Source organism: Pseudocercospora fijiensis, assembly GCF_000340215.1.
Source record: "Pseudocercospora fijiensis CIRAD86 unplaced genomic scaffold MYCFIscaffold_2, whole genome shotgun sequence".
Classification (NCBI taxonomy): domain Eukaryota; kingdom Fungi; phylum Ascomycota; class Dothideomycetes; order Mycosphaerellales; family Mycosphaerellaceae; genus Pseudocercospora; species Pseudocercospora fijiensis.
In genome coordinates, this window is record NW_006921533.1 from 6,149,180 (window position 1) to 6,170,924 (window position 21,745).

Genomic DNA, 21,745 nt, shown 5'->3' on the forward strand with positions numbered 1-21,745 from the left:
AGCTTGTGATGCCGACCACAATACCCAATACCGAGGTCCTGCTACCGATGACGCTGTCCTACTTCCACTACAGTAAGGTTCCCGCTTCCCGTGCCCGCCAAGGCTTATGCGACGGAGTCACGGAGGACTTTCAAAGGCGTGAGGGAAGGTACAGGCCACCGTCGCGCGCTTCTACACGCGGCGCGTCTTCCAGACTCGAGCACTGCCAACACCATTTCAGAAGTCTCACGTCAACATGAACCAGCCCATGGACGAAGTAATTGAAGATGCTCCAGACACGCAAGATGTGGCTCTGGAGACTCCTGCCGCCCACGTTTTCATCCCCCCTTCAATACACAACCCAAAAGTAGTGTCAGGAGACAGCTATACCCACCATTCCGCCATTCCGCCAACCATCAAGAATGATATGACCACGGAATGCGTGCTGGGTGTAGACGAAGCAGGCCGTGGTCCTGTACTCGGCCCAATGGTCTACGCACTATACTATCTGCCAACAACTCTGCATAGATCGTTGCTAGCCGATACGCACAAGTTCGACGACTCCAAAGTCCTTACCCCGGCAGTGCGCTCGGAGCTTATGGAAAAGATATGTACATCAGACACAGATCTATATCGGAACTGCGGGTGGGCGACCAGATCATTATCCGCCAAGGACATCTCTTCTGCTATGCTCAGGCCACATGGAGTCTACAACCTCAACAATCAAGCCATGGATGCGACGATCGACCTCATTCAGCAGGTCCTGGATTCTGGCGTCAATATCCGAGAAGTCTACATCGACACGATCGGCAAGCCGGAGGTCTACCAGAAGAAGCTGGAGAAAATCTTTCCAGCTCTCAACATCACGGTTGCGAAGAAAGCTGACAGTTTGTATCCTTGTGTCTCTGCGGCTTCGGTCTGCGCCAAGGTCACCAGAGACGCTGCGCTCGAGGTCTTGTATACAGCATTCGCAGGCGATGGCGCCACGACTGAAATGGAATGGGGTTCTGGCTATCCTTCTGACGCACGATGCTCGAATTGGCTGAAGGCGAATATGGATCCCGTCTTTGGTTGGGGTAATGAATGTCGTTTTAGCTGGGGCACGGCGAAAGAGATGCTTGAAGCGAAGGGCGCGCCATGCCGTGTTGACTGGCCAGATGCCGGCGATACAGACACCGATAATCTCAAGTTGACAAGTTTCCTTCTCGGGGCACAAGAGGATAAGGAGGATGAGCTTGCCACTTGGTTCGGGCGTCGAGTGACGGAAGAGCTTTTTTGACCTCTGCATTCACGACTTCGACGCAAATAGTCCCAACGCTATAAAACATATGGGTCAAGACAGAACCTCAAAGACGCATCAACTCGATGCTACAAGCCATTACTGCTATGCCTGGCAATCCACTCTACAAATTCACCCGCAAATTCGGCAGAAATTGGGATGCCGAGACGCGACATCTTATCCATCCTCGTGACGACAACTTCTGCTGCATCACATCTGACCATCCATCAAATCAGCCTGTACTCCCTGGCTCAGTAGCCGATTTCACGGACTGCTCTCCTGAGCAAGCTTACTTCCACCATCCTACCCGCTCTCTCAATAATCACACAACTCAAAGACCAGTCTCTGTGCATCATGAACCGAAGAAGACAACAAACACAGCAGAGAATCGAAGTCGTACGGAAAAGTCGAAATCGGCAAGCTACACGGACGCATCTTCAGACCAGTCTAGAAAAGCGAGATCTAGGTCTGCCGATAGCAAAGTGAAAGCTTGGCTGAAAGATGTATCACTATCGCGACGAGAGACATTGATCTAGCGAATATCATCATATAACGGGGTGGAAGGAGGACGGATTTATCGCGACGTGTATGCTTGATTGATCGATCACATTGCTTTGGCAATGTTTGTGCAGAGAGTATGGAATGACATGTTAACGCTGGTGTCGAGCAGCCTCGGAGGCAGAGATGGCGAAGGTAGAGGAATTTACGACAAGTTTCTGCTACCTTCGCCATCTCTACCTCGATATAGAAGTGGAATGTAGGCTGGACACATGAACTCGAAGCTCTTTTGTGCATTACATTACGACACATCGTGCCTAGTCCTCCTACTTGCATTGCAGTTCACTAACTTACAGAACCTTTCCATGCAGCTGCAGCCAAATTCCATCCATCGATTGCCGCTGGTTCAGCAAAATTTCCTGTCGGTTACAAAACTTGCTTGCAAATCTAATCCAAATCTATTCGGCCGTTCAAGATCGAGTCGTAAAGTTCATTACTCCAGTCGCATCTACAACAACCATGCTCCATGTGGTATGACGCGTCCTGTACGGTCAACAATACTATTCGTATCGGTAGCAGAAAGGTCCACTGAAGGTGTCCATGACGTCTTTGAAGACTGGATCGGCAGCAACGAAGCCAAATGGAAGCCTGTCGTCGAGTGTCATCGCTGGACAGTCGGGGACATCGCAACCGAGCGTGGCAGTTCCTGAGATTACGTTCTGTCGGCGGTAGATGTCAAGGTTTTGCCATACAGTCCAAACGCTGTGACAGGTCAGGACTCATGTGTGGCACAAAAGCTATCCAAGGCAGAACTTACTTGTCCACCATGCCGTGATGTAAATAGAAAAGGGGATCAGCGGGAGAAGAGTGGAAGTCCATCATGGAACCACCAGTCTGCCAGTGACCGCCACCGTGGACACCAAACTTGTTTGTATCGCTGTTGTAGCCTTGCGCGAGCCACTGGAAATCTTCGACGTAGATCTGGTTCAGGACAAGCTCGGTCACATTCTGATAGGTGTTGTAGCGCCTCGAGAACCACGGGTTGATATCACGCTCGAGGCAGCGTGGATTGTGCTCGAATGAAGAGTTGACATTGCTGGTGTTGGGCAAGTCGAGGGGTCCGAGGTTGACAACATACTTGCTAAACGGTCCCTTCTGCACACAGCCTCCGCCAGTTCCCGGAGGGTATGTGATATCCTGGGCAGCAAGCCATGTATCGGCACGACCAGCCACAAATTTTCCGTTGCTTCCCATGCTATACTCATCACCCGAGAAGAGAGGGCTATCCTGAGGGGCATCAAAGTCTTCTGCCCAATTCCAGTATGGGAGGGTTCCAGTATAGCCACACAGCTTCTTCAGGTCCTGCTCCAGATAGTGAATGAAAGTACGATGCCATGCAAAGAAGTCGGCGGTGTCATGGATGTTCAAGGTATAGTTGATATGCGTGGCAACGTATTCGTCGAAACGAGACTTGACTCCTGGATAGTCGGCAGCTTGAGCGGAAGTCATGACCTGCGGCTTCATTTCTTGCAAACAGATGACAGCGTCTGTGAAGCTCTTTCGAGTTTCGCGTGACAGAGTACGCCACTCTTTTCTCACATTGGCATTGTCGTATGTGCATGCCGCATTTTGTCGAGAGCCAACATTGGAGCGCATAGTCTCATGAGCGATGTCTGAAATGTTCCTCCAGGCGGCACCGCTGGAGAGTTGTGATGTGGTGTATTGCTTAATGCTTGGGGCTTGCGCGGCGGCAAGTGCGGCCAGGGTGGCCAGGGAAGTGAAGGTGTTGAAGCGCATTATGGTGGTCAAAGGAGGGTAAGAATGGCAATGGCAATTGCAATGGCAATGGTCCAAGGTCCAAGAGGAGGTGTTTATTGGAAGGCAAACGAAGGTGCAGTATTAACGAAAGAAGGGAAAGGCAGCAGGCTGGCAGAAGGAGGCCAGGCGCAGTGAAAATGGCGCAGTGAATGGGAGTGGGTTAGAAAGAGGCGACATTGTGTGAAGGAAATGCACTATCGAGATAATAATTGCGAGCAAGGGGCGTATGGAGACGAGTGGCGGACGGAAGTGGAAGTGGCGTTTGGACGCTGGAGGTCGATTGGGTTGTTGGCACGGCTTCCTGCAGCTGCGACAAGGAGTGCAAGGCTAGCCAAGGCCAAGCCACGCCACGCCAAGCTCTTCGAACGCATCTACCGTCGATGTATCTAGGGGTGCCAGGTTGTTAATCACGACTAACGTTAGCAACGTTGCTAACACTATTAATAACGTTAATATAGTCGACTTATTAGATAGTAACCTAGGGCTAAAGGCCGCTAACTAGAGGTTATAAGAAGGGTTATATTAGTAGGTAGATAGAGTAGTAGTAGGTACGAGTAGTATTCGATAAGGAGCTAGGAGGAGAGGGAGGAAGGCAGGCAAGTTAGCCTATTACTAAGCGCTAAGCCCTACCTAAGGCATCGAGACCCTAGCTTTACTCGAGCCCGGTTATATACTAATTACGTAATTATATATAATCTCTTTAGTCCTAATATACGCTTCCCTTCTAAAAGCCGCGCCCTCGTAGCTAGTCTTTGTTCTAGTCTTAACCTCTATTACTACTAACTTAGTAGGTCTAATAAGCCGCTTAGTCCGCGCTAAATTAAATATATAACTACTAATTATATAACTATATTAAACCTTACCTCTAATATAATACAATGTTTAACTCTAACTATACTATCCTTATATATAATAAAGTAAAGAGATATAAGGCTATAAGAATTAAGGGCTATCGACTAATTATAATATAAGCGCGCCTTCCCTACTATAATAGGTAGGCGTACGAGGTATTATAGTACTGCCTCCGTTCTAAGTAATGTCGTTCCGAGTTCTCTACGTCTACTCTAAAAGACCTAGAAATGTCCGCTTCCGAGGGTTTATTCTTATTATTATAAGGGCTATTACTATTCGTAGTTTCGCTAGCCCTAATTAGTTAGGTTTAGTAGCCTTTAATTATTAATCTTATTTTATCTTTTAAAAAACACAGCTCGTCTAGTTTCTATAGGTAAAGGCTATTATAAGTATAGTAGTAGAGGTTCGCCTCGCTTAAAGGGTCGGAAAGATCGAGAAGTAACCTATTATTTATAAAATCGACCCTAGCTAGCTTAGCTCTATAGTTTTTAACCTTAGTTAGTCTATTAGTCGCTTAATCTTTTAGGCGGCTTAAAGTTTTAATTAAAGTTTTAATTAAAGGTGCCTTAGGCTTATAGTATAGGTAAGGTTATATCTATAGGCGTAGTAATAATAGCAAGTAATATTAATAATAGTAGCGCTAGTCGTCTTAGCGCTAACTTTACCTTACTTTCGATTTCCTTCTTCGACTAATAATATACTCTATAATACTATTACTAATATAGTCGCGCCGGCTATATCGCCCTTTAGTATAAGCGTAACGCTATCGTTTTTATTATTATTACTAACACTATTCGCCTACGTGCGCGCGCCGCCTCTACTAACCGCCTAGGCCTTAGGGCTTCGATAGAATATAGAAATAAAAGGGGCGTTAAAAGAAGGGTCTTATAGGGTACGCTAGTAAAGAGGTAGATTTCTTAAAAGAGTAGGCGATAGGTTAATAGTTCTAGCGCGTTTGTTAACGCTCGGTATGTATCTACTATAGTAGTATAGTCTTATTATCCTTCGTTACTAACAATTGCTTGCCTCTAATTAGTTAGCTAATAGTACCCCGAGGGTAGTATTAGTTCTAGGCCCTTCTAGTAATATTATAGGCCCTTAGCCTTCTTCTTATTCTTTACGCTCGTCTAATACTCGTCTAATAACTCGGCTATATCCTCGAAGGAGTCTTTAGCCTCCTACGAGTCCTATTTAGGTAAATAGCCCTACTATCTTAAGAGGTATTCCTTCTTGCCTTATCTAGTCTAGTACTTTAGAATACGTTCTATAGACTATAGCTCTTCGCTATTAGCTAAGACTTCTTCTAACTTAGTAGGCGCTTTATCGCCTTCGCGCTAGTAGTATAGCTTAAGGAGGGATATATAGAAGGTATTATAGATAGTATAATAGGGTAGAAGCTATAACTAATAGGCCTATACGGAGGAGCCCTTAACTTCTCGAATACGGAATAGGCTAATATATCTTAGTACGAGCTTAGGCCTTGTTTTACTATTAGGTAATAGGTGCTTGCGAATATAGAGATTCTTCGTACTAAGTATAACTATATCGCCTTGTTTAAAGGTTATTAGTATATAGCGCTTATCGTAGTAGGTCTTTTAGTACTCTTAAGCCTTTATTAGCTTTTTAACTATCTTAGTATAGATCTCCCGTATCTTCTAGATACGTTCTATTACCGCTAGTATCTCTAGTACTTAACGCGCTTCCCTTTCCTTACGCTCGGCCTCGAGCGATAGGGGGTCTTATAGTATAGCAGCGTTCTAGCCTATTATAGCTATATAGGGTAAGACCTTAGTTAATAAATACACGCTATTATTATATACGAATTCTATAGATTATAGGAGGTTAACCTAATCCTCGGGGTTCTTATTAATATAGCTACGTAGGTACTACTATAGGGTAGTATTCTGCCTCTCTATTTAACTATTAGTCTATAGGTAGAAGGCTATCGATAGCCGATACTTTAGTCTTAGCTATAAGCAAATCTCGCTCTAATAGTAAGATATTAGTATCGATCTACGATTAGATATAATCCCCTTAGGGGTTCCCTAATAGGTATAGAAGATATTAGTCTATAGCGCCTCTACTATATTAATAGTAGTCTAATCTTTCCGTACCGGGATATATCGGGCGCCTTTAGTAAATTATTAAGATATTAATTAAATAGCTATCTAAATTAATAACGAGTTAAGGAAGGAAAGAAGAAGCTCTTCCGTAGAAGGGGCCTTTTATCCGCTCGGCGGAGGCCGCTTAGCGGAGTCCGTAGGCTTTAGATTACGTAACTTGGATTACGTAACCTTAAGTTATATAATCTCGAATTTTATATATAAGTCGCTAAAATCGTAATAGTACTCTTCCCCTTCGTAGGCGACGTCTATAGCGCTATTACTTATTATTCTTAGATCGTTACGATTATAGCGACTAAAAGTAGTACACTTAGTCGCATTAGTACCGCGGAGTTAGTAATACGTAGCGGGCGCGGTTTACGTAGATATCGACGGTAATAGTCCTTTACTACTTCTTATATATTAGTAACGTCCTTAGCGGCTTCCTATATTAGCTTATTATAACCGATCTACTTTACCTTATATTATATATTATCCTTCTTTCCTTTCGAGTCTAATATCTATTCTACCTCCTATTCCTCGTCGCTATCGATAATTAATAGTAGTAGCAGCTCGTATCGCTAACTAGGTATACTCGCTTTAGATACTAGTATAAAGAGCGATATATAAAATACGTCGTATACTCGTATTAAGTTAGGTAGCTTTAGCTAGTACGCGTATAGTAATACGATTTTAATAATCTTATATAGGCTAGAGTTCTTAATATCGAGCTTAGCGTTTAGCTAATCGGTACTTATACCTTTAAGGGATAGGAATACCTTATCGCTAACTTAGTACATAGGGGTAGGTCGACGGTATTAGTTAGTAGAGTCTTCTATACGAGATTGTTAGTATCTTATCTACTCGACGAAGTAGGCTTCGAAGGTCTAAAGATAGTCTATCTAGGCCTAAGCGTCGTAGTTAATTAGTAGGTCCTTTTCCGGTAATATCGAAGGCTCGCTTCTAAGACACGGATTATAGCCGTAACTAGCTTAGAAAGGTAATAACCTAGTAGTCTCGGATAGTACGTTATTTATTATAAATTCGGCGATAGGAAGCTATAGGCTCTAGTCGTCTTACTTATAGTTAATATATAACTAGAGGTATCCCTCGATAACCTCGTTTAATCGCTTAGTCTATCTATTAGTTTAAGAGTAACGAGTAGTCGAAAGGTTACGCTTAATATATAGGCGCTTATATAAGTAGTTCTAGAACTTAGAGATAAACTACGTACCGCGGTCTAAAGTAATAGTATTAGGAAGGCTATAAAGCTTCTAAATATATATAAGATAGGTATTAGCGACTATCTAAGCGCTTAAGTATCTTTCCTTATATATAAATAGGATAAGATATTGTATTTTAGTTAATCGATCGATAATAATAAGGATCGAGTTATAACCGAAGCTATCGGAGAGGCTAGTAACGAAGTCTATTATTACGCTCTTCTATCGAGTAGTTAGTATAAATAGAGGGCGAAGGAGTCTATATTTCGCCTATTACGATAATTTAGTCTAAAAATAGGTATAGTAGGTACTAATATATCGTTTAATATCTTTACGTATTTACGGCTAGTAGTAACTACGGCTAGTAAGATAGAATATTTTTACGATACTAGGGTACCTAGCGGCGGAATAGTTATAGTATATATAGATAATATCGGTATAAAGTAATTTATCTATTTCCTTAGTCTCTAGTATATAAAGGTAATCGCGGTAGAATAGAAGATTATTTTTAATTTTATAATTTAAGGGAAATAGAGAGAGATTATTAAAGGAATCCGATTTACTATAAAAATATCCCTTTACTTATTAGAAGAGGGCGTCCTTAATCGAGGCCTCTCGAATTCGCTTAGTAATATTCTCGGCGTTAATTAAAGTCTCGGCGCCGAGGGATTCTATAGTAAATATAACTATATCGTCGCTAGCGGCGTCGATACGAGCTTTTACAAATTAGGGTTTACCCTAACCCTAACCCTAACCCTAACCCTAAGGGTCGTTACCGTAAAAAACGTAAAAGTCGTTAAATCGTCCGTTTCTTCGAGAACTATAGTTATTTACCTTAGGGTTACGTAACCCTAACCCTAACCCTAACCCTAACCCTAAGGAGAAGATTTTATAGGTAGCGGATCGGAGGTCTACTACTAGGTTATATAGCTTTAGTACGAGTTAGTAGTTATACTTAATACGTAGGTCTTCCGTCGATAAGGATAGATTAGCGGAGCGATATATAAGTAAGTTTAGCTTAGCTTTTTACCTACTAGGGCGGTATATAATCTCGAAATTAAACCTACTAAGGAACTCGCTTTAGCGAGCTTAGCGGCGGTTAAGTTGCTTAGTAGATATATAGAACTATAGATTACGGTAATTAGTAATAATATAGATAGGTCCTTTATTAGACTAATAGCCTTTTAATTCGGATCTCTAAGACTCGAAGGCCTTAATAATAGTAAGAAGCTTTTTATTATAAATCTCGTAATTATATTCGGTAGATATTATCTTCTTTAAGAAGTAAGCGACGGGCTTCTATATACCGTCGGTATATAACTAAGATATAATACTAGTAGTAATATAATTAGAAGTATTAGTCTCGATTATTACTAGTAGGTCTAGATTATAATAGGCTAATATAGATATAAAGGTAAAAGCGGCCTTAAGCTAGTCGAAGGCGTCTTAGTAAGCCGCTATATATACGAAAGGAGTATCCTTATAAGTCGATAGAACTATAGGCTTTACGATTCGCGCGAAGTTATAAATAAAATAGTAGTAGAAGTTTACGAAGCCGAGGAAGGACTATATATCCTTAACGTTAGTAGAAATAGGCTAGTCGCGTATAGCCTCGATTTTCTCGTCGTTTATATAGATACCGTCGGTACTAATAATAAGGCCTAGGTACTTAACTATTATTATCTCGAACTCCGATTTCGATATATTAGCTCGTAATCCGGCCTTTAGGAGCGTATCTATTACTTAGCGTACGTAATAGCGGTATTCTTCGATAGAGTTAGAATAGATAAGTACGTCGTCTAGGTACGTAGTATAGAATATATTAAGGAAGGGCTAGAGGGCATCGTTAATATATTATTAGAAAGTTAATAGCGCGTTATATAGCCCGAACGGTATAACCTTATATTCGAAGAGGCCGTATCGAGTATAGAAGGCTATTTTCTACTCGTAGCCTAGTTCGATATAGAGTTAGTTAAATACTAAGATAATATCGAGTTTAGTATATACTACTACCTTACTTAACCGATCGAGTATCTCTTAAATAAGAGGGATCGGATATCTATTCTTTACTATAATCTCGTTTAGCTTACGATAGTCTATATAGAACCGTAAACCTCTACCGGGTTTCTTAATAAATAGTACTAGCGAAGAGTACTATAAGGTTAATACTTAAATAAACCTCTTATCGAGGTTATCCTTTAAATAGTTATATAGGACTTCTAATTCCTTATATAATATACCGTAGAGCGGGCTATATATCGTTTCCTTACCTTTAATAATATCGATATAGTAGTTTTACCTAGGTTAATATAGCGGTAGCTTCTTCGTATCTTCTTACGAGAATAATATTAACCTACTATAATAGTACTAAGGGACTTTATCGGTAGGATTAATATACTTCTTCTTAGCTATTTCTTTCTTTATATCTTATAGCGATATAGCGAATACGAATAAATCCTTCTTCTTTATTTACTAGTTAAAGACCTATATACTTATAGGAGCTATAGTTATACCGGCGATATAGATAAGCGGCGGTAATAAACGTTTTAGCGCTAGTCGCGGCGATAGATATAGCGGAGGTAAGAGCGGAGATAAGAACTATATCGATACTAACCGGCGCGTCGGATAGTCGCGCTATATATAATGTCTTTATATTAAGTTGATAAGTTTTACTACGTCGGTATCGTCTAATAGGTTATAAGCTAATTACTACTATTAATAGTATTATATTGCTATAGGCTCGGCGTAAGCTAGCGTATCGTTATCTTCGTAATTAGATAGGCTATAGATACGAACGATAGTATATAAGTCGTTATAGTATTCCTTATAATAGTTAGAGTTAAACTATACTCGGTTAAGCTTCTAGTCGATATAAGGGTTATACTTATTAAGCTATAGGCGGCCGAGAATAATAGGATAGTATCCTAGCGTAGTAAGGTAGAAAGCCCTATATTCGATATAGCTATTAATATTAACGGTCGCTCTAGTATACTAAGTAACGTTAGCTACGAAGCTACCGTCGAAGGTAGTTAATCTACGAGGCTCCTTTAGGTTATAGATAGGGAGTTAGTATTAGTATACGTAATATAAGTCGATAAAAGATAAACCGGTATAACCGTAATTAACTATTACTAATAATTAATATTCGATATCCTACCTTATATCTAGTACGCTAGACTAAGGTTTATTACGAGCCGTTAAAGTATAATATAAGACGAGATATTAATTATCGCCCTTAGGTATAATACTTCCTAATAATACTAATAAACTAATCTTTAAATCTTTCTACTATCGATATCTCTTTCTATAATTAGGGTATAGGTCCTTCGGAAATAACGGTATAGGTAACTCTATCGGTATAGGCTCTTAAACGCGACTTTGTTTAAGAGCTATACTTTTCCCTCCTTATCGCTACTATTAGCGTTCTTATTATTAGTAGGAGGTAGATTAGTCGGATCGGCGGCGGTAGTACTAAAGGCGGAGACGTTAGTATTTAAACGATTACTATAGCCTTAAGCGTAGCGGACGAGCTCTAGATAAGTAGTATTAGAGTAGACGTAGTTACTACTATAGAAGCGGTATAAACTCTCGCGGTAGTAGCGATCTCTCTCTTCGATCGTTACGCGGCGACGATTACCCTAACCCTAACCCTAACCCTAACTCTAAGTAGTAGAGAGGTCTATAGTATCTAGATCGCGGATAGTTATAGTCGTAGTCGTAGTAGTACTAGGGTTATTATTATTATTATTCGCCGAGGTAAATTGCCCTTAGTTATTACGTAGAGCGATATATCCTTATAGAGCGTACTAATTATTAGAGCCGCTAGTATTATTATTACTACGGTTAGTATTCGAGCCTTAGTTAGTAGTATTGCTTAATCCTAGCTTAGTATTATCGCGGCTACTTTCTACGCGATACTAGTAGAGCCGATTATCGATAATAGTTAGTCGTCGGTATAATACTAAGAAGTCGGTAGGCTTATTATATATATTACTAAGCGCTACTTTTAATTCGGAAGACAAGCTACGCTTAAGAGCGTTAACCTAAGCTCGGCTTTTATAACTAAATAAGGCGTTAAGTCGATTAAACTCTATAAGATAGTAAGTAAACTCCTTATTTTTCTACTTTAAGTTGTCTAGCTTATAACTAGTAGTAGCGACCTTATTAGGATCGCCGAAGGTATTAACTAATAGGTTATAGAAGTTATCGAGGTCGTCGAAATCTACGATTACGCCTTATTTATCGTAACGGACGTATAGCTAGACTATCGAGCGGGCTTTGCCGGTAGTACGACTATATATATATATATTAACTAGTCTTATAGTATCGGAAAGCGATTATTATTAATTATTAACTTAATCGTAAGCTTAGTAAGGAAGGGCTTTAGCTTTTTACGGTCTCTATCGTATTTCTCGGAGTCTAGATACTTCTCGCTTTTACTATATCTAGTATAGTTATTATTATCGTCGATACTACGGTTAAATCGAGAACGTCGGAGAGGCTTAGGTTAGTCGCAAAAGATAAAGGGATCGAGAGGTCGACGGAATAGAAGTCGGCTATTATCTAATATAGGTCCTCGACCGATTAGATTATATAATAAAGACGCTTTAGCGTCGCGACGAGCGCGAGCGGCTTATTTACTAGCTCGTCGGGCGATATCTTCTATAGAAGACTATTATTATTATAGGCGAGCGACCTACTAAGCTAGGTTATTACGCTACTATTACGTAATAACTAAGGAGTTGCGTACTAAATCGGCGGCTCGACGCTAGTATTCTACTTTAGTCCGAGCCTATACTAGCTCGCTATTAAGATAAGTATTAGTCTTATAATAAGCTTATTATACCTATTCTAATATCTCTACCTCTTACTAGTATTACTAACGAAGTGTAGCTACTAACTAATATAGCTTAGTTATACGCTAGAAGATATATTTAGCGGCCTCCTACTCGTTTACTCTATTAAAGAACTAATAGAAGTCTTAGAGGCTACTAGGTAGCGGCTATTATAGTACGCTATCGATATTAGCGAGACTAGGTCGTAGACCTTACGGTAGTTATAGTAGTTCTAGTATACCGTTTAACGGGGCCCTAGCTATTTCTATATAGTTAGGCGTATTCGTATATTCTAAGCCGCTACCGCGATCGGTAGGCGGTTTTAAAGGATCTATAGCGAATCGGCGGTATTACTATAGTCGGGTAGCTTACTATACCTAATATAGATTAGTATATAGGTCTGTTAGTACTATCGTATAATAGGGAGCGTAGAAGGGCGATAGCGATCGCCGGCGGCGTAATTCCTTATATAAGCGTACGTAATAGTACCTACGACGTTATCGTAGGTAATAAAGGAACTCGTTATTCTATTAAGATATTAATTAAATAGCTATCTAAATTAATAACGAGTTAAGGAAGGAAAGAAGAAGCTCTTCCGTAGAAGGGGCCTTTTATCCGCTTAGTAGAGGCCGCTTAGCGGAGTCCGTAGGCTTCAGATTACGTAACTTAGATTACGTAACCTTAAGTTACGTAATCTCGAATTTTATATACAAGTCGCTAAGATCGTAATATAAATCGATCTACTATAATAAGGATAGTATTATATATATCCTTACTACCCCTACGCTTAGTAGGTAGAAGGCCTATAATAAAGTCTATTATAAGCTCTACGAATAGCTTCCTAGGAATAGGAAGTAAAGACAACTCGCTAAATAGTAGGTACTTTAGTACTTTAATACGCTAGTATACTACGTAGGTCTATACGTATTCTTTTATATACCGTTTACTATTCGGCTAGTAGTATATACGCGATAGTAGCTCGTACGACCTCTCTATACTATAGTAACTAGTAAGCTTACTATTATAGTATCGCTTTAAAAGCTCTTATCTAATCGATTGTTTAGCGGGGATATAGTATCTGCCCTTAAACTTTAAGTAACCTTTATCGTCGATCGACTAATTGTTATTACTCTTACTAGATCGAGTCGCTCGCCTACTTATAAGCCTATTAATACGTTTAATAGTAAAGGCGTCCCTCTACTAAGCCCGTAATAGCTTATCTATAAACGATTAACTATCCCTATTTACAAGGTTATTTAACAGTACCCTTACTATTAAACGAGGTACGTATTATATATATCTAATAGCACTAGTAGCCGGAACTACTATAACCTCTTCTATAGTACTATCGCTATATAGGCTATTACTATAGATAGCAATGTCTTTAAGCGAGTTATTATAGCTCGAGCGATCTATATCCTTTCTAACGCGTACTAGAAGAACGACAACTCCGCTATAGTATTTATTACCGCCGCGGGGTTCGGAAGTCCGCTTATCCTACACTTACTTATTAATAATACGGGCTATAGCAATCTTATACTATAGGGTTAGAAACAATAAATTAATATACTAGGTCTCGCTATCGTAATTAGGTCGTCTCGATAGGCTATTAGTAGGGTTACTTACGCCTAGCCGATATAATATATTAAAATTAAACCTAGCGAGGTAGACGGCCTATCTAGCCTATCGACCTATAACCCTAGTAACCTTAGTAATACTACGGAGGTTGTTATAGTCTATATAGACCTATATTGTATATTAGGCCCTATCGAGGTAGTGCCTCTTATACATAAAGGCCTCGATAAATTATAATAGCTAAGAGCTCTTACTTGTAGGTTTCGTAGCGACGCTTAGCACTAATTATCTTTCTTAAGAAGAAGGCAATCGGGTACTAATAATAGTCTTTATTAGACTGCTAAGATATAATAGCCGAGACAGCAAACTGCGAAGCGTTAGTCTTAATACAAATTAGTTTACTTAGTACGAAATAGTATAGTAAGGGGACTTTAGTAAAGCGTTGCTTTAGACCGTTTAAGCGGCTTATGCTCTATTAGTCTATTTGAACTCTCTAGTTAGGTTAGCCTTCGTTTTAGTAAGCTTAGTTAATAGCATTACATGCCTCGAATAGCCCTTAATAAACCGGCGGTAGAAGTTAGCAAAACCGAGGAATAACTAAAGCTCTTTAATAGACGTAGGAACAGGCTATTTAGTAATTGTTTTAATCCGGTTAGGGTTAGCCTTAATACCCTCGGTTAATACGAGGAAGCTAAGGAAGGCTACTTCCTTAGCAGTAAAGGTGCATTTAGAAGGCTTATAATATAGGCTATAGGCTCGTAGGCGGTCGAGGACCTTACGTACTATAGCCTAGTACTCTACAATATTAGGTAAATAGATATAAACTAGGATGTTATCTAGGTAAACTATATAGAGGTAGTCTAATAGGCCTAATAGGGCCTAATTAATATAGGACTAGAATATAGTAGGGGTATTAGCTAAGCCGAATAGTATAACTAAGTACTCGAAATAGCTATAATAGGTATAGAAGGCTGTTTTCTATTTATCGCCCTTACGAATATAGATACGATAGTACGTATCCTTAATGTCTAATATAGTATAGAAATAGGCGCTAGAAAGGCAATCGAGGGTCTTATTAATAAGCGGAAGTAGATAGCGGTCTTTAATAGTAACAGCGTTAAGCCTACGATAGTTAACGTATAGACGTAGGCTACTATCCTTCTTTAGTACGAATAGGATAGGTACACTAGTAGGGCTATTACTATACTAAATTCGACTATTAGCTAGGTTCTTATCTAGGTACTTACGCAATATAGCAAGCTCTCGCTTACTAAGATTATAGAGGGGCCTAAAGGGGACCTCTTTGCCCTCTATAATATTAATCTTGTAATCCGTCTCTTTAAATATAAGTAATATCGATACTAGGTAGTATTTAAATATATTAATATAGGTCTCTCGAATAGGCTAAGGTATGCGAGCAAGCTAATTAGGATCTATACTATCGGGGGGCATAGGTTTATCGTTATTACTACCGAGTAGGTCGGTAGTCGGATTAGCTAAGGCAGAGACTAGTATTAGGTTACTAATAAATAGGACCCTAATATCGTTAGGACACTCGCTAACGTCGATATACTTAATATCCTCTTTCCTAGCGATTCTAAATCGCTATTATTAACTGCCTAAGTCTATAGCGATAGCATAGTACTTAAGAATAGGGTTGCTAATAATAATAGTAGCTCCCCTATATAGGTTGTCTATATCTACTACGTAGGTAGTAAAGTCTAGTAGGCGCTCGTTACCGAGGTCGTCTCTTAGAACTATATAAATATAGTAGGCTCTATAGGTTAAGTGCCGAGCGTTATTAAACTAAGCAAGGGTTAGTAGGTTAGTCCTAGGCAGTTATCGAAGGTCTAATTACTTAGCTAGGCGATAGCTAATAAGGGTACTAACTGAATTTCCTAGATCTAGTATAACCTTAGTCTTATAATTAGTGCTATACGAGTCCGATACGAGACAGGTGCGTATAATAGCTAGTATAATGTTAATAGTCTTACGCCGTATAAGGCTAATAGTTAGTGCGGCGCTTATTCTTTTTTTAACTAATTAAAAGAGCCGATAGGGGTAGTATTAGCGGCTAAAAGGTACTTCCTATACTTAGCGGAAGTACGGTTAATTCGGGCCTAGTCCTTAGGTTTGTTATATTAGCCTAGTAGGTAGCTAGTGCTATTATAGTTAAAGCATTTGAATCCGGTAGGGGGATTACTATAGCCGCTATTACTACTATTATTAGTTAAGCGATTAGTATTATAGGGATACGAGCCCCTTCTACGGCCCCTATTACGGCCTCCTCTATATAGCCGCTAGCTACGGCCTCTTCTACGGTCGTTACTATTCCTATTATTAGTATTATTGTCCTAGTAGGAACCTTAGTTTCCTCCGTAGCTATAGTTGCTACGATTAGTACTAGTTAGTCGGATCCTCGATTATAGTCGTTACTAGAGCTAGATAGCTCGTTCGGCTGTTTCTACTTCGACTATAAATTAAATGCGTATTAGGTTCGCTTATTCGAATATACGGCGGCGGTCTAATTTAAGGACTAATTCCTATCTTAATTTAGGGCGTATTTCCGAGATCTATATAGAATTAGTCTTAGCCGGAAGGTTATCCTCGAGGGTCTTTAAATAGGCCTTAAATAAGCGAGCCAATTAATTAGTCTTCTATTTAGCTCGAAGATATAGGTCCTAAGTATATTATTGCCTTAGTATAGGGTTTCTAAGGGTATCTAGTATAATAGTTTTGTAGGTCTGCTACTAAATAGCAGTCTAGTTACTAAGGGAGTCGAAATAGTTATCCTATATACGCTTTAGGTCGCTATTAATGTACTATATAGCGTAGACAACTAATAAATAGTCGTCTAGAAGAGCCCTCGGTATATTTCGTTAGTTAAGCTCGCAATTACGTATATAGTTATTATATTGCTTACGACTAGAGCCGTTAAATACGGTATAGTCCTTAAGTTTAGCATCCTTCTTTTAGATAGGTAGTAAAGAAGGTCCTACTATAGGTTTAGTAGTAGTCGTTAGGGCTTCCTAAAGGCGACGGAGCTCGAGGAGGTTATCCTTTAGCTACTATTCTTAACGTAGGGCAGTAAGCCTGTTTTAGGTAGCTTCTTAAAGTCTCCCTAATAGTTAAGGGCTAAAGGCTAGTTAGCTATATCGACGGTTAATAATATTGCTAAGAATATCGTTAATAGGCAACGAGGGGTTATCCCCTTCGATTATAGGTTCTTCGGTAGGCCCTCTAGTAGGCTCTTTAGTAGGAGGCACTTTAGTAGGTGCTTTAGTAGGCACTTTAATAGGCACTTTAGTAGGTACTATACTACTAGCGTTATCGTTACTAGCGCTACTAGCGGTAGTACGGTTATTATTGCTTCGTAATAAACCGGCTATTATAATAAGGGGTAATACTAATAATATATTATAGGCCCCTATAGTACGGACGTAGCGGAATTAGCGAGTATCGGTCTAGTACAATTAACTTAGTATAATAGGCTATATAGAAGGCCTTGCTTAATAATTATTACGGTTGTTTTAGTAGAGTAGTACGTATAGATCCCGTTCTTCGGGCGTAATATAGTTAAATCGATAGTTTTCGTAGCTATACCGCTAAAAGCTTGAAATAAGGACTATCTAGCTACTACCCTTAAAGGGTAGATCGAATACTATATAAGAAGGGTTATATTAGTAGGTAGATAGGGTAGTAGTAGGTACGAGTAGTATTCGATAAGGAGCTAGGAGAAGAGGGAGGAAGGTAGGCAAGTTAGCCTATTACTAAGCGCTAAGCCCTACCTAAGGCATCGAGACCCTAGCTTTACTCGAGCCCGGTTATATACTAATTACGCAATTACGTATAACCTCTTTAGTCCTAACAGAGGTAGAATATTATATACTAAGTTAAACGGCGTAGTTACTATTAGCGAGATACGATATTACTAACCTTTAAGGTATCGCTCTTACTAATAAGTCGTGCTTTGCTAATAAGCTAAAAGAGTATATAAAGGCTCTATAGGCGGCTCTAGAATAGAGGTAAATTAATAGTCTTAAGAGTAGTAGAAGCCCCCTTTATTAGGCGACTATTCGAGCCTCTAAATAGCCCTTAAGCTATAATCCTCGTATAGTCTTAAAGGTAGGCTATTGCTACGAATAGACTATATATTATAGTATAGTATAAACCCTAGTAAGTAAGATAGTATTAGGACTAAAGAGGTTATACGTAATTAGTATATAACTAGGCCGAGTAAAGCTAGGGTCTTAGTGCCTTAGGCAGGGCTTGGCGCTTAGTAATAGGCTAACTTGCCCGCCTTCCTCCCTCTCTTACTAGCTCTTTATCGAATACTACTCGTATCTACTACTACCCTATCTACCTGCTAATATACCCTTCTTATAGATAGGCGAAAGCAAATGCCCTTAAGATAGCCTTAATATTCTTAGCAAAAGCCTTAAGAATATTCTAAGCCTTCTTCGACCTCTTAAATAAGTTAAGTATATATACCGCTTCGTAGAGCGTATCGCTATAGAACGGTAGGTACGAGTCCTTCTAATTATTATCCTAGTCGCTAATATATAGCTATATACCGTACGAGTCGTAGAATATATAGATTATATACTTAGTAAGTAGATTATTAGTAAGTCGGTCGTAGAGCGCTCTTATTATCGCGTAGGTATCGGTTTAGAGAGAATTCTAGCGCTTAAGGTCGCTATTAATAAAGGGCGCTACCTGCTTAGTTATCTGCCTCGCGAGGGCTATAGCGTTAGCGTTAAAGTTCTTTATATCTAGTAGGTTATAGAAGAACGAGCTAGATACTATATTCGCTAATAGATTATAGAAGCTAGTACTACTACGACTTTTACTCTCGTCGGCGCTAAAGTTAAGGTCTTAAAGCATATTAAATACCGCTTATATATTCTTTTTAACTTCCGCTCGCCGGCGTACCTTATTAATATAATCTATTACTTTATCGTAACTCGGAGGGTTATAATTAGCGTCGAAGGTATATAAGGCCTTGCGCTATTCGGGGTAGAATCTCGCGTCTACTTTATTAAATAGTCTCCTACTATATAAAATAGCCTTAATAATAGCTAGGTCGCGTACCTACTTAGGCTTAGCGATACTAAATAGAAGTGTACGTTACTTCTTACGTAGTAGTAGGTCGGCTTTATTATTAGATTAGTAAGACCTTATATAGTCTAAATACTACTAATACTTCTTTAGGTGCTTCTACTTACGCGATAGGCTTCCCTCTAGTACTATTCCTTTCTTACTCTTATACTAGATATAGCGTATAAATTTGCCTATAAAGTCGGTCTTAATATAGGAGAAGTTAAGTTTATCTAAGTACTTTAGTAGAGGCATCTTAAAAGTTAGAATTCTAAGATTCGTAGAATTACTAGAAATACGGAAAACGGAGAATCTAATAGGTAAAATAGGTAGGAAGAACGATAATAATTCTCTCTTAATAATAGCTATCGAACTATCCGGTTTATAGATAGATTAGACTATATTAGTAGCAATACCTCTAACTATAACCCTACGATTGCTAGTTACTAGGCTACCCTAAGCGATATAGTATCTCTAGTAATATTACTATAATAATATCTCGGAAGACCTATATAAGTACCTTCTACGCTAAATTATACTTAATTAAGCTCCTTCTAATCTTAAGAGGTAGATCTATAAAGGAATAGGCCTCTAAAGGCGTAGGAAATACACTATACTAGTATCTAAGGCGTTCGCTTACTTCTAGCTAGTATAAGATAAGGTCTATATAGAGGCCTTAGATATAGATATTATTATAAATAGGTTGCTAACCGTTAGTATAATGCTAACGTTGCTATTGACCGACAAAGTGTTATTAACAGCACCCCTAGATGTATCAGTCTTACGAACCGGCGAACGGGGCTCGGGATAATCATAGCTACTGTACGTAGCCTACGGAGCAAGAATCTGGATAGGCTTGTTTGATAGACATTGGACGTGCGGTGATGCGGAAGGAAAGGCTCACATACAGCCGTTTTCGTGGCAAGCAGACGCAATACTGCACTTACAGGAGGGCGACTTTCACTGCTCACGCTGAAGACTGAAGTTGGCAAGAATGCGGCTCTGGGAAGCATGCCAGAAGCATCTCGAGCTTCCAACTTCCTGGGCGGGCAAAAAAAGGTTGTTCTGCCTTCCTAGCTGCACGTGCTTGGTAGCCAGCCGTTCATTGATAGCCAACATAGACGTACACAAGGCTAATAAAAGCGGCCAGCAACAATGTCGTAGTAAATTCCTGTACATTCTTTTCCGCCCACTGGCATCGCCCTTTCGAGGAAGCATCACTATGCGCCTTTTCCTACTTCCCGTGTCGACGCGGCGCACTCTCATCTATTGCGAGCGCATCCAAGAACACCTCTCGCCCACCAAGCCACCTTTGCAAGAGCGCATAATCAACAAAGCCTCGACCACCTGGGCTGCATGGGAAAGGGCGGACAAGGGTTGGCAGAAGAAGCTCACAGTCTACGGCAACCAAATCTTCAAGCGCATCCCCTTTGAAGAATGGGGCCTCAAAACAATCCCGCCGGCCACCAAGAAGCGTCTGCAAGACGTCGACAATGGCAAATTGAAGGTCGACTGCTACTTCCCAGGCGCATTTCTGAAGGAGAGCAAGGTATTGGCACTCTTGCAAAGACTAGCTACCGAGCGACAGGCTTTGCATAGGAAGCGCATGTGGCAGTGTATAATCTGCGCTCCGTTCACCATTCCATTCGCCCTCGTGCCAGTGTAAGACAGTCGCAGCCACGACAGGACCTTGCCGCTGATGACGAGCACGCTGACATGTGTCTTAGGATACCTAACATTCCATTTTTCTACCTTGTATTCCGTGCTTGGTCGCACTACAAAGCTTTATATGGAGGCAAGATGCTAGAGCACTTGACCGCGCACAATCACATCAACACTGTGGCATCAGCAAAGATGGACGAGATGTACGCCGTCGGACTCATTTCGCCATCGCGAGAAGCTACCCGCGAAGCTACAGTGCCCACCCGCGATGAGATCGAGCAGATTGCGAAGATTGTCGAAACACAAACGGAAGGGGGCAGGGAAGATGCCATGCTTCTTCAGAAATGGAATGGCAAACTGCTTGCAGAAGGCTTCAAACTTCCTGGAATGGAGATTGAGATAGAAAGAGCAGTGGAGCAGGTCGAGAAGGATATAAAATCGAAGCATGAATTGATTGAGGAGAAGCAGGAGCTGCAAGGTGCTTCTGAGAAAATCGCCGATGTGAAGATTCAGGAGACAAAGAGATGATGATGATGATTAACGAGAACACAGCACAAGTGGGCGTTCTTTTTGAAACAGCGCGGCGTTCGCAGAGGTTCGGGTATAGACTTGGATACACCACGCTTATTGAAATGTGTACAGAAGCAGCGGCAGCGGCAGCGATGTTGCATGATGCTTGAACACATCACTGACGCAGCCCCGATCGATGTTGTTCAGCGATGCAGCATCATGGAGGAGTGATCGTACGTGCAGATCGAGGCTCGACAGTATAGCAAGCAGACGCACTATACTGGAGGTCATCGCACCTCACCTCACCTCACCTCA

General features: G+C 40.4%; 5 protein-coding genes across 5 annotated transcripts; 4 read left to right on the forward strand and 1 right to left on the reverse strand.

Moving 5' to 3' along the window:
* Window positions 1-247: 247 nt before the first annotated feature.
* Window positions 248-1,258, forward strand: MYCFIDRAFT_30484 (uncharacterized protein; the record flags this gene model as incomplete). The annotated part of the gene is made up of 1 exon (XM_007924191.1): window positions 248-1,258. The coding sequence occupies one exon, from the start codon at window positions 248-250 to the stop codon at window positions 1,256-1,258; it is 1,011 nt and encodes a 336-aa protein (XP_007922382.1).
* MYCFIDRAFT_210572 (uncharacterized protein) lies at window positions 1,211-3,776 on the reverse strand. The gene is made up of 2 exons (XM_007925666.1): window positions 2,574-3,776; window positions 1,211-2,518 (listed from the first exon to the last, which is right to left on the reverse strand). Exons 1-2 carry the CDS (start codon window positions 3,551-3,553, stop codon window positions 2,317-2,319), a joined length of 1,182 nt encoding a protein of 393 aa, XP_007923857.1. The 5' UTR covers window positions 3,554-3,776; the 3' UTR covers window positions 1,211-2,316.
* On the forward strand, window positions 1,211-12,300 carry MYCFIDRAFT_206899 (uncharacterized protein). Its single transcript, XM_007925667.1, has 4 exons — window positions 1,211-3,647; window positions 3,679-3,754; window positions 3,795-3,966; window positions 12,286-12,300. The coding sequence occupies exon 1, from the start codon at window positions 1,345-1,347 to the stop codon at window positions 1,792-1,794; it is 450 nt and encodes a 149-aa protein (XP_007923858.1). The 5' UTR covers window positions 1,211-1,344; the 3' UTR covers window positions 1,795-3,647; window positions 3,679-3,754; window positions 3,795-3,966; window positions 12,286-12,300.
* MYCFIDRAFT_172366 (uncharacterized protein) lies at window positions 3,584-12,300 on the forward strand (the record flags this gene model as incomplete). Its single annotated transcript, XM_007925668.1, has 4 exons — window positions 3,584-3,647; window positions 3,679-3,754; window positions 3,795-3,966; window positions 12,286-12,300. 4 exons carry the CDS (start codon window positions 3,584-3,586, stop codon window positions 12,298-12,300), a joined length of 327 nt encoding a protein of 108 aa, XP_007923859.1.
* An 8,152-nt stretch (window positions 12,301-20,452) lies between these two features.
* Window positions 20,453-21,734, forward strand: MYCFIDRAFT_86617 (uncharacterized protein). Its single transcript, XM_007925639.1, has 2 exons — window positions 20,453-20,920; window positions 20,986-21,734. Exons 1-2 carry the CDS (start codon window positions 20,481-20,483, stop codon window positions 21,446-21,448), a joined length of 903 nt encoding a protein of 300 aa, XP_007923830.1. The 5' UTR covers window positions 20,453-20,480; the 3' UTR covers window positions 21,449-21,734.
* The last annotated feature ends 11 nt before the right edge of the window (window positions 21,735-21,745 follow it).

What these genes read in the sequence shown, in the direction of transcription:
- MYCFIDRAFT_206899 (XM_007925667.1), top strand. Translation starts at nt 1,345, where the DNA reads ATGCTACAAGCCATTACTGCTATGCCTGGCAATCCACTCTACAAATTC.
- MYCFIDRAFT_210572 (XM_007925666.1), bottom strand. Translation starts at nt 3,553, where the DNA reads ATGCGCTTCAACACCTTCACTTCCCTGGCCACCCTGGCCGCACTTGCC. An exon ending in CATCACGGCATGGTGGACAA is followed by an intron (nt 2,519 to 2,573) that starts GTAAGTTCTGCC and finishes GACCTGTCACAG; the next exon opens with CGTTTGGACTGTATGGCAAA.
- MYCFIDRAFT_86617 (XM_007925639.1), top strand. Translation starts at nt 20,481, where the DNA reads ATGCGCCTTTTCCTACTTCCCGTGTCGACGCGGCGCACTCTCATCTAT. An exon ending in CCATTCGCCCTCGTGCCAGT is followed by an intron (nt 20,921 to 20,985) that starts GTAAGACAGTCG and finishes CATGTGTCTTAG; the next exon opens with GATACCTAACATTCCATTTT.